General features: G+C 42.8%; 1 protein-coding gene across 1 annotated transcript in view; it reads left to right on the top strand.

The window, feature by feature from the left end:
- AGAP1 (ArfGAP with GTPase domain, ankyrin repeat and PH domain 1) overlaps positions 1-17,418 on the top strand; it is a 297,553-nt gene that overhangs the window by 23,998 nt on the left and 256,137 nt on the right. The window contains 1 exon segment of the mRNA XM_075755906.1: positions 13,516-13,574. Within this exon segment, the coding sequence (XP_075612021.1) occupies positions 13,516-13,574 (59 nt within the window).

Genomic DNA, 17,418 nt, shown 5'->3' on the forward strand with positions numbered 1-17,418 from the left:
TCTGAAGTGCCTTGTAATAGCAGGTGCTTTTTAAAGAGGAAGCTGGGGAAGGAAGCCGCTTTCCTAATGGAGCCTTTGGTCACATTTTACCTTTTTTAACTGTTATGTTGCAAGCAATTTTAAGGCAAAAGATAACGGCAGCCCTGAGTCCTTCCCTCTGTTCTTTGCTTTCTTTCTGCTTCAGGACCCTGTCTCTTGCTCGGCTGTGCAGTGTGTTAAGACACAGGTTTGTAGTGATGCTTTGATGGTTCTGTGATGGTTTGATGTTTCGGTGGTTTAACGACCTCTTTGGCACAATGGAAACAAAACTGAGGAAGTGGGCATTATCCTTATTACAGGAAAAGAAAAACTAATTGTGCATCTGAAGGAGCACCTGAGACGCACACGTAAGCGGCACAGATGCTCTGCTGAACCCAGTCCTGGTGTCCCCGTGCAGTCGCGGGGAAGGGGATGGAGGGCATGGGAGAGCACCCAGGGCGCCTGCCCATCCCCGAGCTGCCTCCAGAGGAGCCCCTCTCCTTGTCCCACGAGGTTAGGGACACAGTCCCCCAAACCAGGACACACCAGGGGTTTCCAGTCCCTGCCCCCACCCCAGTTTCTTGCTCTAGGTTCTCCCTCTCGGCTATTAGGAAATGAACCTTTCTATCTTAGTGGATCTATTTGCAATTGAAATAAAAAGGGGCCCCTCTTCACTGTTTCCTTGTTGCTGTAACCAAGGCTTTCGCGTTGGTTCCAGCTCAGCATTAATTCCCTTTGAGAGCATGCCTTGGATTGCATTAACATTTTTTTTGACATTTGACAAAAGCCTTGTTTAAACAAGTTAGATGTGCATCAGGCTAATAAATAATAAAAAAAAAAAACCAAAACCAGATTATTCCTGCCTTGCTTGTTCTCTGGAGAACAGTGTCTCATTTGTATATTTTCCACTAATCATCTCCAAATCTTGCATGGGTGATATCAAGTTAGGGAAAGTGGACTTAGTATTACATATGGTATAGTCAGGGAAAAAAAGGCTCTGTTTTGACAACCAGCATAGCAATCTTGGAGACATGACTCGAGTTCTAAAAAATGTTTTCAGAAATGTGTTGCATAAACAAGTCATAATTTCCCTTGTGGAGAGGGGAAATGTTTTTCTAGATGTATTTCTGTACAAACACGCTGGACCTATTTTCTGTAGCCGCAATTTAAAAACATGAAAAAGCGAATCTGAATGACTGTATGATACCAGAGCACAGATTTTGGCTGACAAGCGAGGAGGTTGGGCCATAAGTCAATTTTTAAGCGTTCGAACTTTCATACTCCATATTTTTTGCATCTGCATGCTGTGACTGCACCAGATGGTACAGGGCAACAGAAGAATAAAGCATCCTTGATCACGCCATCGCTCACTTTTCAGTCTTGTCTAGCACTGCTTGCTCACAGGTTACTCGAGAGGGAGGAGCGTTTTGCTAACTAGGCATGTAGAGGAGTCTTGGTTTGGAAACTGAGTTGCTGGATCACACCCACTTAACCGTATTGACTTCATCGTGGCTGTGACCAGGGGTAGAATTTATCTACATTAATCACACTTAACAGCATGCAACCACCAAGCTGAGAAATGGAGAATAAACTCTATGGACGGATGGATAGATGATGTATTGGGGAAGGGCGGACTTGGCGTTTATGGGGGAAATCATGCCTCACGTTTACGGGAGTTCTTCAAGGCAGGACAAGGGAAATCTGTTTATTTTGATGGCTGAAAGAATTGCTGTCGCTAGACACTCGAGCTGAGCTGCCATCAAATAAGAGGGAGGATCCCCTTGTGTATATAACTTTTTTAAAAGTAGGAAATAATGTATAGGAATACATTGAAAAAAAACCAGCAGCAAGTCTTGGAGGAATCTGTGCTGCAGCCGCTTCTAGTTAAGATATTGCTAAGTGCCCTGGGAAAGGGGATGAAATAGGGTGAGAATTTACTGTTCGTTCAAGGTAGTAAAAAAACCAGGAGCCTGTTGTGCAGACTTGCAGGAAAATCTTGTGATGGTTAGGGGTTGACGTACTGATGGATTAAACTTAATGTGGACGAGTGCGGAGAGTCGCACGGGGAGAGGGCAGCCCTAACCCGTGTATCGCAGCTCTGAACGAGCTGTAAGTCTCCGTGGAGATCCTGGCATCTGTAAGAGCTTTGTGGAAATTGCGAACAAAGTGCTCTGCAGGGCTCAAAGCAAAGAGTGTTAAGGACAGAAAACAGAGCAAGTTGTCATGCCTCTATGAAAAGGGCGTAGCATGCCCATCTCTGGAGGCTTTGGGGGGTGGTTGTGGTCCTCGCATCTGGAAATAAGTGTAGGAGAACAAAAAGGTGCACTGGAAAGGCAGTAGGTCTGTTCCAGGCAAGAGCCAGTCCTGCTAGGCAGAATGGTGCAGCCTGGGATGGGGAAGGCAAGAGGGGAGGGGCGTAAAGATGGAATTGGTCTCGATTATCCCTCCTTACACAAGAATGAAGAAGCGTCTTGTGAAACTAGTAAGAGGCAGATTAAAAACCAACCCAAGAAATTTTTTTTTTGTTATAAACCAAGAGATAATTGAGCTGCGAGTCCCTGAGGACCGTGGGAGCGTCAGTCCGTAGCAGAGATGCACAGCTATTAGCTGACGGAGCGAAGGGCTGTATTTACATGCAGAGGCTACTTCCGTCGGAACTGCACGTTGAGTTGAGTTGGGGAGAGCAGGGGCAAGGTGTGTGACACCACCCTGTGCGTTCTTGTCCACTGCCGACCTGTGTCAGAGCAGGAAGGCAGGTGAGCGATTAGTCTGGGTTTGTGCTTTTGTCGCTGTTTTATTAAGCACAACTTAATCGTTCCTTTATCTCCTTCCTCCTATGCATTTTTTCCCCCCCCAGCATCGCTGTGGTTTTGCTCGCTTACTGCTATTTACTCCGCGTTCTGCTGCTTAGGTTTTGGTGATGCTCAGATGTTGCCTGGTATAATCTCTTCTGTGACATCCCAGTGGTGGAAATCCTTTGGCTAGCCGGACTTTTCATTGCATGCTTAGTTTTCACTGAGTATTGTTGCAGTTTTACCTATAAAATAATTGTTTTCTCCTCTACCAAGTAGTCACCGAGTTCCTCTTGTTTATTTTTTGCTTTTTTGTTGAGTTACAATCATTCTTATCTATCTGAGAAGCTAAGAGTATTTTCAGCCTGCCAAGCAATGCCTCTCACTCATTCTTTTGCATCTCTATTGTGACTTTCCTCTCTCTGGCTTGCCAAATAAAATCTTTTCTTATATTCATTTAGAACGTCCTTCTCATTTCCCCCACTTCATCTTTTTTAATTTATACTTTGACATTGATTCTTCTTTTGCCGACTGTATCAGCTGTCCCTCTTCAGCTTTGATGCACCGTAGGAAGGTTTCTCATTAATAGTCAGCTTTGAATAAGGATGGCTAATTCCTTGTTTGTGTCTGTAGTCAGGAAAGGCAACGCAGGCTATGATTTTTGAAGCGTCTCGTTTGGGTGCTTTGGATGTCTCTGCTCGGACACGGGTTTAGTCCTGTATTTTCACCGCTGGTATTCAGCAGTTTTCAAGCAACACGTCACTCCCTTGATGTCTCGAGCGTTGCTTGTTACAGCTCAAAATCTTATCGCCAGATTTTCGCTTAGTTACATTTGGGGTAATCTTTCCTGTGCTGGCTCTATCCCTTCCCTTGAGACAGGAGATGGTATAAACCAGACCTCACCTTTGACACTGACCTGCTTTCTAGTGAGACCCAACAAAATAAGACATTTACCAAGCATTTCATCTCCAGTGGCTTCTTTTTCTTCCTGGAGTCGAATGCTACTGTCGTTACTTGTTTAGCTGCATTCTCTGAGGCTTTGGTACTTACAGAAATACTGTGTATTGCCTGAAAAAAAAGGATATTATTTCATCACAAGACGCAGACATAACTTGAGGCGTCAGGACAGCCCAGAGCCCTAGGATGTGAGCAGTGCTGCTTTCTGGTGCTCCTCCTGCTGCAACAAGATGAAGCAATATAGTAGGTTTTAGCTGTGTGTATTTGATAAGATTGCTGATGTAATTGTAGAAACAATTTAAGCCAAGGATGTGTTTTATTCCCCTCCTCTGTTGAATGTGAGAGCAGCAGTATCTCTGGGTTTGCCCAGTGCACTTGCTTGGGAAAAGAAGAGGCTGTCTCAGCGTGCCTGGGAGAGGCAAGGGCGGATGTGGGGTGGGATGGGATGGAGGGGGCGGCACCGGGTGGGTGGGATGGATGGGGTGATGCTGGGGGGTGGGATGGATGCGGCGGGACGGCCAGGTTGGTGGAGGTTGGCTGGTTTGTATGAATCCACTCTGGCAGGGATGGTTTTTCTGTTGTGCGTAGGTAGTACATTTCATTTTAAAAAAAGATAAGATTTAAAAAAAAAAATAAATTAGGAAGCTATTAAGATATCCTTAATTTCAAAGTGATCATTCGCTTTCCCAGTTATACTGGGACAGGGAACAGCTTTACTATAACGATACTTTCATTTTCTCTTTGTCTGCTTTTTATATTCCTTTCCACTTCTTGTTGTGGCCATCCTCACCCTGTTGTAAAAGGGGCCAGCCGGGACCCGTGTTGTTCAGTGTCGCGTTTCTCCGAGGGCTGCTGCTGAGGAACGTGTGTTTTATTGGAATTAAATTGTAATCCCGATGGTCCTCGCTCAGAACATCCCTCTTTGAAGCTCACTTCTCCGATGGCAGAGTTGCCTCAAGAGCAAATAGTGGGTTTATATAGTGGTTTTATCTGTGGGATTTTAATTTCTCTTAAGCTAACGATGTGTCAGCCCCGGAACCTGACCCACTGTGAAAATACAGGGAATGTGACGTTTTTCTTGTTGATTATGTCATTTAAGCAAGCTGTTTACAAGGAAAAATATCTTCTGTGTTTGTTTTTGGTTTGGTTTTGGGTTTGGGGTTTTTTTTTGGTGGGGGGGTTAAGATGACTAGTCTTGGTTTGGAGCTATGTTGCGTTTAAGGACAAAACAAATATTGTGGTGGTGTTAGATGTAAAACTTCAAGCGTGAAACTGGTTTGGGGAATATTCTTAGAAACGCTATACATCATCTCAGTCCTGTTGTAGGAAGCATGGGACTTTTTGCAGCTGTGGGAGCAGCAACAGAATACTCTTCAATTTCTACAATTTAAAAAAATCAAGAGAAAACCAAAGAGCTGTGGTGACAGAGAAGTGCTCTCAAATTCCCCAGCCCAAAGGCGTATTGTAGGAAAGGCTGACTCGTTGACTGTTAAGGTTGCACAGCTCTTTCCATCGCCGGTCCTCCTTTTGTTTCCATGGCAGCGCAAAGGATAACGCTGCTGCAGCTGCCAGTTGCTATTGGAAAATAGATTTTGGGTTTGACCTAAATATCTGTTTAATACAGATCTCAGTAACAAGGCATGGCTTTTCAGATGCCAAATACATGCGAGGTTCTAATGAGTTTCGGCAGAGGTGCCTGATGCCTTAAAGAAGCTGAGCTTAGAGAAGTTTTCCTCTTATAATTAGCGATAGGTAGCCAGCGATAAATCTGACCAATATCAAACATTTATGTTGGAACTGTAAGAGCTCTTGGGATTTTATGCTTTCTGACAACACTGGGAGGAATGGAGGAGTCTTAAACTGACAGCTCACAAAAATCCCTCTTGTTTCTGGATTGTAATTGAATTGCTTTGTGGCAATTTTTCATGACTTCTGCAATGGATGTATTAATCCTATTAACAAAGTATAAATACGGTGTTGTGTGGGATGGGACGTGATTCCCAGCGCTCTGACCGGAGCCTGGATGGTGTTTGCAACCGAAGCTGTGCAGAGGGGGGCTGGGAGGGGACAGGGCCATGCTGCAATTCTGTTTCTGGGTTCAGCTGCACCAAAAAAACCCCAAAAAACCCCGACACTTCTGCCACTCAGGAGAGAAAGGCACTGTTTGGAGTTATGTGGTTGCAGCGGTAGTTTCTACGTGGCATAAGGGGAAAGCTGTATATTCTGTAATTCTGTCAAACTGAGGGTCTAGGGAGGAAAAAAATTAACTTTTCCTGATTCTGATATGGATGGCTTTCTAAAACTTTAATTTGTTATTGCTTCGTAGTAATTGTTTGTAATTGTGTACAGAACTGAATGTGTAAGCAGAGGATCCGTATCAAAAGCTGAGTGATTTTTTTTTTTAAACAGGTATAAGATGAATGAGAAAATTAATGTATAAAACCAAATATGACACACTCTTCTAAATATTATATGCAAAGCTTAAAAATAAGTATGTCAGAATATTTTCCTGCTATGCTGTGTTGGAATTGAGTTAGTGCTTCGACTTGAAATGCTGGGGGCTGAGTTGGAGAGAATGTGTGCTGAGAGATTACCCCTCCTCTGAAAAATGCATGTTTTGTTAGTATCACAAGTCTCAACCCAAAAGCTGCACGTTTCCCTTTTTGCTGAGAAAATTAGCGCGCAAGCATTGGGAAATACGTTCTGAAAGTGCTCCTTTGATATGGCTCCAAAAGAGAGATGCGTGGCTTTATCTGCATCTTTGCGGACAAGTGGGAACTCGTAGGAATGTTTTCTGTACCTGGTCGCTCTCGGGGTTTTATTTCAAAGCAAGAAGTAACTCTAGATACTGCTTGTAATGCAGGAATTATTGAGGGGGAAACAGGATGTGATGCAGTTATTGGTACTTTAATTTCATTCATGTGTTGTTCAGGGCTCCTGTTCTTATAAAAAAGAAAAGGATCTTTTGCTGAGGGTATCCAGAGAAATCCCTTGGCTTTTTTTTTTTTTTTTAATACCTTTTCCTCATTTAAAAGGACAGCAAAGGGACTTTGGGATAGCCTGGGGGAAGCTCTTACTAAGAAGCTTTCCAAGAATCATGGAAGATTTAAGTCTTTTCATGTCATACTGCAGAGACATCTGCCCGCTCTTCGCTCATCCCTCCTTTTGGAACAGGTTTGCCATTAGGTTTTCATCGCAATCAGACAAAAAGAAATCTGTGAGCTTCTCAGGCTTTGGATTAAATCGCTAGTCAAGGGTGAGACATTTCGGTGCCAATAAAGGACAAAACAAGGTTAGTGGAGCGAGGAGTGGTGCAGTAGAAGGGATGAAGCAGAGGTTCCCGTGCTGGCACTGCTGACGGTGGTGGGCTGTGGACTGCCGGGACGGTACTGGGGCACCTTAGGTTCTCCCAAAGTGTTAATCGATAGACTGTGTTGGCTTCTGGGGAATTTTTAAGCAGGAGGGACACAAAGGATGGGGAGGGTGGTGTAAAACTAATCAGCCCCAGTTAAAAGTATTTACTCCGTGGCCTGATTAGCTGCCTTGCTGTTGCCCGTGGCGGTAAACGGAGTTCACTTAGGTTAGCAGAGGGCCGCCAGTGGTAAAAGTCAAGTACAGGATGAAACGGACTGCTGAGCACCTGAGAGAGGCTATTCCTCTGCTTATTTCTGTAATTGCTACAAACTTCGGAGGTTTTCATATGTGACTTCCCACCCCCCTTCTGAATTGTGGACAGTTGAATTGACCTTGAACCTGTTGTCTCTCAGTAACATAGTTTTGGTAATACTTATTTTTTAGCGGTCGTTACAGGTTTTGAAGAAGGAAATTTGTTTTTCTATTTGAAAAGTTATTCTGAGCAGGACTCATATACAGAATGTTGAAGCAGCTGGACGTTTTTGGAAGTCTGCTGCTGTGCTACGCCATGGTGTACCTGGATCTCACCAACAATGGCCATCAAGCCCCAAGATTTCACCACAATGTTGTGTTCATGGAGAACCAAAACAAGCATGTCCACCTGAGTCTTAATATTGGAACTAACAGAGAAGGTTCCTCTGGCCGGAGCTGAGTTACTGAACTGAGGTTTTAAAATAGCCAACGACCTTATTGTAGATTGTGCTTTGACGTAATGATGTGTAAGTGGAACTGAGAAACTCTAAATGTAGTGGTGAAAATTAAAAAAAAAAAAAAAAGGGGAGGGGGGGAAGAAACATGAAAAAAGGCTATTTTGTAGAAAAGTACATTTGGTGAAGAAAATGAAACTTAAACTGTCTTCTTGGTTCACGTTTTAAAAATAAATGATTGACACCATGCATATTTGAAGCTTTTGATCATTGATGCAGAAGTTAAATGAACAGGACATGCAACTGTGATTAATTATTGACAAAAGCCATTCCTTTCATATGTAGAGTCTGTAGTTAGATGTGAAGGTTGAGTTCACTTGAATTCCAAAGTCGGAAAGTAATGCAAACAAGACTCCAGTTGATCAACTTCATACATGTGGTTCTATTTATTATGCAAATCTCTTCCAATATGTTTAAATCAACATGTGTGTGGGGGGGTTGTTTCTTCAGCAGAGTGTATTTGTGGACTACCCAATTTGTGCTTTGCATGCTGCAGTCCGATGCATCCCATGTTTTAGTCATGCTGTAGCTGTGAGTTAGTTTATTTTTTATTAAAAAAGCAAATCCCCAAGCTTATTTGTCATGTTCTATCTGCAAGTATTTGACCTTTTCACCTTAACTTCCAAGAGTCTTGGGATTAATTTGGAATAAATCACTCCTTTCTCAGGCATTTGTACTAGAGCTACGTTGGTTAGCTGGGTACTTGAACGTCCATACAGATGATGGTACGTTAACCTCTTTTTGCTGACGAGACCAGATGCTGTTTCATGACATGTTCTGGTTTTAACTGTCGTTACTCCTTGTAAACATGCCAGTGTAAATTATACTGGGAAGGGAAGATTATCTCGTAGATCTCCTAATGAAAGTTTGGGGAGTTTTGGGGGGAATTTTGGTTGTTTTTTTTAAAAAGGCAGTGGAGGACCTTCTGTAATTTAACTGCAAAGTGAAAATAACAGTATTTTGAGTTTTAGTTTAAATTAGTTGGGTTGAAGTCAAGCTTTTTTTTTTTTTAATAAGCATGTTTTTGCAATAAAATGGTATTTCAAATATTCTCAAGTATTTTGGACACTGGAAACACCTGTACATAGCAATAACCAGATACTTAACAAAAAAGAGAAGGTAGCTGTGTCAAGAAGTCCAGCACCTTGTCAAGTTAGTGTCGTTATATCTCCTTTACCCTATAGCTGATCAGAATTAAAATGCACGTATTTCCTGTATTGAGGGTACTGGATGTCTGAGGCAGTTTGTTTTGGAAGGTCATCGTGAGGGTTCTTGATGCAGTTCAGTGAAGGAAGAACCACGGAGGGTGAATAAATCCATGCCCTTGGGTAACTGCCATCTTTCTGCTTTGTCTTTTGGCCTCGGGGCTTTTTGGAAATTTACCTTTCATTGCCTCTCCTACCTCGCTTCTGCTTCTGGAATGTACAGATCTTACAAAGTAATATTTAAGATTATTTAAAAAAAAAAAAACACAGGGTGGCTGATGTTCTTGTTGCCCTTGTGAGTCTACCCCTTGGCTTAAACAGTACATTTTTTGCAGTTCTCCGTGTCTGTAGCAGTGATCTGCTCGCTCATCTTTTTTTTAATCTTCTGTGGTGATAAAGTCCAATGCTGCTTTTTTATTGAAGCTTGTTGACATTAATGGAGAGTTCTATCATTTTGTTTCACACACATACACCGCCCGTCAAGTATAAAACTTGCCTGAGACCGATGGTTTTCCTTGACACCTGCAAGTCTGGAGATCAGCTGAAACTTCCTTGTGTTCATAGAATCGTTTAAGTTGGAAAAGACCTTTAAGATCATCAAGTCCAACTGTTGTACAGCCTTGGCTAGTTCTTTCTGCTGATGAGTCTTGCAGGTAAAATGGCAAGTTTAATTTTCATCTGTTTATCCACCTTTTGCAAGTAGTGATGAAGGGTAACTTAGGTCTGTCATGCAGTTACGTGTAATTAATACCAGGTAAAAACTGTTCAGGGAATCAGGCGTAACTGGAGTAGTCTTTCTTGATCTGATATCCAAGTCTTGGCATGGTAAAATGTGGATTTTATTTGTTAGCTATGATGTCATGTTGCTATGATATGAAGACTGTTGGTGAAATTGTAGGCTGACTAATGAGTTTTGTTTAGAGAAGAAAAAAAAAGGTGATAATCCAAAGCATCAGATGCATAAGTGCAAGTTAATTATCTTTACTGGGCAGGGAGTAATGGTTAAACGTGCAATGATATAATTTAAATCAGCACTTGCAAGTTTTCATACATTTGAAATAATTGTGAATCCTTATTACTGTTCCACAAGTGACAAACGAAATGAGTATGTTAAGTCACAGAAATATCACGCAGGAAATCTGTACTTTATGCCCTGAAGAAAGAGGTTTGTGTGGAAAGGAACTCTTTGGTTTGTTGGCTTGCCATTACGGTCAGTTCTTCCCTATCACGGTTGGGTTGTACGGCAATTTCTTCTCCTTTTCTACTGCTTCCCAAATCAACAATAGTCCAAAGCAAAACCACGAGAATTGGTAGTTTACTGTCAGGACAAGTTAGGGAAGGATTCCTCTTGTGCTAAAGGCTATTGCAGGTTTCTGGTGGCATTTTGATTCCTGCAGTTTCGTTGTTCCACAGGCTTTCCAGGGGCTGTTGGAGAAGCTCAGGGACCTGGTCCGAGGCAGTCAGAGCCGCGTTGTACGTTCGACTCTGCTCTCGGCAGCAGGCGAGGAGCCCCAGCCTGAGGCACAGCTTGTCAGCTCAGTTCGGGCACTCGCATCCGCATCGTTGTGATCCAATCGATACCTTCCATTGCTCGCCGTAAGGGAAAATTTTCCCTCCTGCAGGAAGGTAGAAAAGCATCTAGACCAAGCTGTGGTCCCTTTTGAGTGCCTTAACCAGAAGGCTCCTAGAGCAGGTCTCACACACCGTTCCTAAATTGAAATTGCTTTGTCTGCGCCTCCGGTTATTTTCGGCTGGGTATGCTACAGACACATCTTCTTGACTCCCCTGGTCCGAGACTTGCGTTTTTATGTGCTCCTGGTTTCCAGATTGTCTTCTGGCTGGAGGCAAGGCACCAGGGCAGTGACTGCTCAGGTCAGGTGTATCTGCCCTGGGTGAATCCTGTGCCCCATGTAAATGGAGGGACACCTTTGACTCGAGAAGTCATTGAACTCAATTGCTGTTGGTCTACAAGAAAAAGATATTCTTCTGCAAGTGTCTCCTCCTCTTTAGTAAGTGTCTCTGCTGTAGTAAAAAGGTACTGCCATGGCTGAATCTTTGGCTTGACCTGGGGCAGCCGTTTTTATACGCTGATGAGGTAGTTTCTAAGCAATGCGGTAAATAATGTGTATTACCGCTGTGCTGAATTACTTAAAAGGGAGGAATGCTTTTGGAGAAGAGGATTGCAACAGCTCTCGAGACAGGCATTTTTTTCTCTTCGCCCAGAGTCTCAAAGCACAGTTCATCTTTTGCCATCCTCTCTGTCCTCGTCTTTCCCCTTCTTGGCTTGGAGCCGTTGTTTGGTCTGAGACTGATGATGTCTGCCAAATGCTTGCCTGTTCCTTCAGTGTAAGCAGCTCTTTCCGAGCTCAGGATGAGGTGCTGTTCATTTTCCCCACTTCATAGTGCTTCAACTCATTGTTACCTGTTAACTGAAAGTGTAATGTTTAGCTCCAAAATGCTTAGTTTGCTTTTCCCGAGCATCTTTAGTAATCCTTGGGTTTCCTTCTATGGTAAGAAATGCTGAGATGATCATGGAGGAAAAAAGAAAAATACTTATAAGCAGTTTTTGCTTTCTTAAACCTTTACTAAGTAAATCAGAATTGACAAGCATTGGGTTGCTGGAAAATGATTTGTGTGCCGCTTTGCGGTCAGGCCTGACTGCCCCAAGAGACTTGTTTTAACTGGTGTACAGCCCCGTCCAATGCAGATGTAAACCTGGGCTTTCAGGGTCTGATCATCTCCGATGCCTTCAAACTGTGCAACAGGAGCCTAATGACCATGATGTCTTCTCTTGCAGCTGGAATACCAAAAGGTTAACCCAAGTCTTCAGATGGTCTTAATCTAAGCCTTTGATTTTCCTCTTCCTTGCAGTGAGCGAGTGGGAGGCAGCTCAAGATTGTAATGAACCCAACCGCTTAGTTTTTTTTTCAAAGCGTTTTCCTGTAAATACACGTCCTGCTAGTACACACAAACTTCTGTTTGTAGCTGAAATGTAAAGTGATGTGATAAATAAAGATGGAGAAAGCTTCCAAACTTACGGCTAATATATCTGTGCAATATTGAGGAAAATTAATGCTTTTAGTGAGGACTAGAGATAGAATGCAAATTATGAATTTGCTTTGAGGTAATTTTTAGTGAGGCACTGGGAAAGCTTGCTTACAGCTGACATTTTAAGTTAGTGAAGATACCATCTGGGGTGGTAAATTGCTTCTAGTTGTTTTTTTTTATTTATTTTCTGGATCAAAAGCTCCAATGAAATAGCCTTCTCCTTTTCTGGACTGGTGTGTCAGAGGGGAAGCAATGACTTGTAAAACCTTTCCTTGCTTACGGACAGTGTGGTCAGGCATAACTTTTCACCTGTTTTTTCCTGCAACGCTGGGAATTGACTCTGTAACACCGGGACTACCTCAGCGCTGTTTAGTTACTGTGGAGTTGCATCTACTCTGCTTGGTAGGAGTATTCTGTGCGCACGACAGAATGGTTTGCGTGGTTTTGGAGAGATTTAAATCAGGATTCAGAGTAACGCTGCTTGGATTTGTAACTGAAACGTCATGATCTGTATGCTTTCAGTTGACTAGACCTTTGCAGAAGGAACAACCGGATACATGTTTGTGGAGGTTGAAAAATGGAGCCTTATTTCTCTTTTTTTTTGGGTATGGAATTGTTAATGAGGTTGGACGCGGGTGCAGCCCTGAGGACTTCATGTCTTTTGGGAGCAACGATGAACTTAACTCGGCAGTGTTCCCAGAAATCACTCCCCTCCTGCCCTCAGTTGTTCTTAGTTGATAGTAAATGGTTCTGTGGTTTATTTCTGTCTAGATTGTGCTACTAAAAAATAGCACGTTACTAGAATAAACAGATGTTCTCCCTTAGCTGGGCAGGGATGTTACCACCAATGCTGGTAGTTGCAGTTGTTGACATTAAGTATGATGCGCAGTGAAAAAAATAGCATGGTTTTAGAACAGGCAAATGTTCTCGTTTACCTGGGTGGAGAAGCTAGTGCCGATGGTGGCAGTCAACCGCAGTTGTTGACGTTGAGCATGATGAGCGGTCCAAGGGTTTTCTCATAGAGAAGAAATGTGCGGTGGTGGATGGGAAACAGTTTAACCCCGTACAGGCCGGAAGAGTCTTTTCATGACGCTGAAGGTCTGGCATTGGTTTGAGCTTGGTAATGCCAGTGGAGATGACAGAGCCAGTCTATGCTACGGAGAGCGCATCCGTTCTGCAGAATGATAATTTCTGGTATTCTTGGATTTTCGTTTAATTTATCCAAACCCCTATGTTTTTCATGTTGGACTGTCAGTCTCGTAAGAATGAGTGTGACTTTCGGCCTCATGTACCCAAAGCCTTAGCATGAAATTCTGTGTGGCAGACCGTGAAACGTCATTGTACTGATTTTCTGAATGTTGTCCACTTTTGCAGATGCCTTTGTAAATAGCCAGGAATGGACACTAAGCCGATCTGTACCAGAACTGAAAGTGGTGAGTTTATATTTCCTTCTATCTCTGAAAAACATCCTGACAATGTTATGTATAAGTGAAAAATCTTCTAAGCTTCATTAAATCTACTGTTGGGGGGAAAAAAACCCACAGAAAGCAATTTTAAAAAGTAAAGCATTTTTCTTTAACAGACTATCTTTATGAAGTTTGTTTATCTTCTATTTTTGTAATCATATTTCAAAGATCTATTTGTATTTTATTGCTGTTTTGGCTTGTTTGGCTGCATGAACCAGCTACCTAGGGTGACCTTCTCGGTAGGGAAGCCTTACACTTCTTTAAGAGGAGAAGTGGAACTTAGCAGGCGATATGTAAAGCTCCTTTTATCTCACTATAATATTTTTTCACAATTTCTTCAAGGACCAAAGGTCTTTTCTCCCTGAAAAGACTTTTAACTGACTTTATACTGAATTAAAAAAAAAAAAACAACAACCAAAATATTTTGAACGTTCATATAGTGAATCAAAACCTACATTTTACTCTAAGAATGAACAGTGATTTAACAGCCACTTACGGTGAGTTTTCCCTTGGCTGAGGCATTTTCTATATAGGTGGAAGAAAAGGCAAAAATAACACAGAGACAGATTGGGGAAATTTCCCAGATTTGCCCTTTTAAGCGTTACGAAGATGGAGGCTGGAGATGAAGGCTGAAACCTCCTCGCAGTGGGTATCAAACCGACAGCACAGAGTTGTTGAGGCCAGATCGCTGCGATGTTTACCACGTTGGAAGTCCGGTTTTAATTAAACGCAATCAATTTCTCAAACCCTATGAAATGACTGTGGTACCCCAGATACAGAACTTGGTATAACGCCTTTGGTGTTGTTACGGTCTGTGCTCAGCTCCCGTTGTCCGGCTGTAACTGGGCGAGCTGCTCCGATCCAAACACCCATTTCCCAAGTGGTAAAGTGAATCGGGCAGAAGCATCTGAATTTGAGAATGGGCGGCTGGGGCCGTGCTTCGCTAGCCCGCTTCTTGTGCGGTAAATGCCTTTTTCCAAATCTGAGTTGATAGTAGTGTTTACGGGCGTGAGAGAAAGCATAGGTCAAACTTAGCATGAGAAATGCACTTACTCAAAATGACGTTTTAATTGAAACAGCTTCCCCGTGACTACAGTTAGGTTTCTGTTTTGATTTCAGCAGCGCACAAGGTAAGTGAAAGAGAAATACGATAGTCAGTGGCTGTAACTATAATACAAGAAGGGCCTGCAGAGGATCACCAGATTCAGTTTAACTGATGGTGTAATTTGGAAGACAAGTATCTCCCTAAATACCTTGCAGAATAAAATACTAAGAATTTAGGACTGGAAGGTGTTGGTTGGATAGGAGTCCGGTCCACTGTGGCATTAGCTAGCTTATGCTGGGGAGGATCTACAGAGGGTTTCCTTGCTCATCCCTTCCTCTTAGCCCTACTAATTCACAACACCCACCAATAAATTTAGGGCTTGCGGGTGAGGCTGAAGCTGCAATTACTACGTGTTGTGAGGCAGAACACAATTGCCGAGCGTTGGGTGATGGTCTCTGGGTACAGGCGTTTCTGTGGTACCACGGCTGCATTTTATGAGTACTTGCTTGGGGTATCTTGCCCCCGTGTTGTCTGAACCAGTGGTAGGAAAATAAACTTCTGCTGTGCGGCTGCTGTAGAGAATTGAATTTAAGTGGTCAGCATGAGTGAGCCGTCCAAGGCTTCAGTTTGTATAATCCTGGCTAAAAGCACAACTCTTACCATTACAAAAATAATAATTTGATTATACCACTGCAAATTATTGAAGCTAGCAGGACCAGCTGTGGCTGTGAACTTGTGCTCTAGCCGAAAGGACAAATTAGGAGCTCCGTCTGAAACCTACTCTGCCTTTCCTACACATCTGCCCTGGGAAGGAGCTGGTGCAGGGACGAGTCCCTGTGTCGGTCCCCTGCTTCCAGCCTCAGCGTCGGCTCTCACCTGTGGCTGAGGAAGGGAAGGGCCACGTTAAAAGCCAGACCTGTCTCTTCCGCCACAGCACCATCGCTCCGTTCACCACTAAGGATGACTGTGGGTGTGGTGTGCAGGAGAGGATGGTTAGTAGCTCCCTGGGAGAGATCGTCCTCTCTATAAAGGCTGGGATGTCCTCAAATTGAGGTGGTCGCTTGATTTTTTTTTTTTTTTAAATCTTATTTTTTTATTTTATCTTTTTATAGTGGCTGTTGTTATAACCTTAGACCCTACAGAAGTTTAAGGGCAGTAGGAACGGACTCTGGGAGAGCAGAGAAGGCACGCAAGGCTGCCGTAAAGAAAAGCCAATGGATGTATTTTTCAACATACTTCTGAGGAAAGAATACCAGTCTTTCCCTCTGCCTCCTTTTTTAACGATACACGCTGGGCTTGATTTCTTTCCAGTTTTCAGAAGGATGTTACTTTCTGCGGATCAAACACCACCACTTACGGATGTTGATGCTTCTGTTATGGCCAAGAGAGCGCTTGGCCAGCTGGTGAGACCAGTCCCTTTCCCGAGCGATGGTGGTGTTCCTGGATCCCATTTATCCAAATGTAAAATAAGGATGTGTTGGGCAGGATAAATATGAGATCTTTTCGGACAAAATAATTTGTTCCAAAAAAAAAATATGCAAAGTGCAGTCAGGCGTCTGTGCTGGACAGCTTTAAAACGCCAAATGCCGTCAGTACCTTTACGCGTTTTTACAAACAGGCTTTGGTAGGACATGGGCATAGTGGTTTGGATTTATTTTACAGAGTGGCTGGCACATGCAAATACATGATTCACTGTTGGACAAATCAGAACTGACAGAGCATTGTGTTGTAGCCTTGTTAGCTGAATTTTCTTGTTTCTGAACTGGGTTAGGGTGGTATTTTTGTTCCGTAACATGCTTAGCATAGCTTTGTGCATTTCATACATATCCATAAATAAATAGAAATGACTCAGATTTGTTTGTTTATAAAATATGGGAGACAGGAATATGACTACTGTAAAAACATGCTGGCATATTTGTCATACTGTGGGGGATCATTCCTTAAAACAAGTACTAATCCTGATGAAGACAGAAATTGTATTGAAAGGCAGATTTTTCCGGTGTGAAGTTTATTGCTCCTAGTTCTCCGAGGTTAGTAGTGTGCAGAGACCCGGAGCAGTAAGGCCAAGCACTGCAACAAACAATAGAAGGCTGATCCTGCTAGATTTTAATTTCATGTCCTGGTTTTGTGTCTGGTAGGAGAGAGATGGGTGCCTTGTCTCTTCAAATCAGGCGCTGAGGTGAGATCTTAAGGAATCCTCTCTCGTACCAGATGAGGAGGAGGATGCAGATGTCTCCTGGAGGATTTCAGCAGTAGTTGTCTAGGGAGAAAATAAAGCTGTGCTGCAAATGCAGATTTTACAGTCAGGTTTGAGGACCCTTGCTTTGGGTTCCTGTGATTTTTGAGAAGTTAATATTAGTACTCAAACAGAAAACTGTGTTAATGCTTTTTTCATGTTCACTTCTCTTCACCGTTTAAGCTCTTAAAGAACTTTTGTCAGTTCAGTGAGTAGTTTGAAACGGATTTGTAATATAAATCCAGGAACTTCTCTATTAAGAAACAAATACTCTGATCAAGAAAATCAGTCCTGCATTATCTCTAATAATTTTTTGCTCTCAATCTTGAGACAACGTATGGAAATAAAAGGAGAAAGAGGGAGGAAACGCACTGGCTTTCTCTGAGGGTTGTGCGTGGTTTTTAATAAAGTATCTTAAGGGAAGAAGGTTCTAGTTTATACATTATGAGTTAGTGAAGTGGTTTCTTAATTGAAACCGTAGCACTAGACCAGCGTGGGATCTGGTGTCTCTTCTTTTCCCTGCCTATTCT

The sequence above is a fragment of the Balearica regulorum genome, chromosome 6, assembly GCF_011004875.1.
Source record: "Balearica regulorum gibbericeps isolate bBalReg1 chromosome 6, bBalReg1.pri, whole genome shotgun sequence".
Classification (NCBI taxonomy): domain Eukaryota; kingdom Metazoa; phylum Chordata; class Aves; order Gruiformes; family Gruidae; genus Balearica; species Balearica regulorum.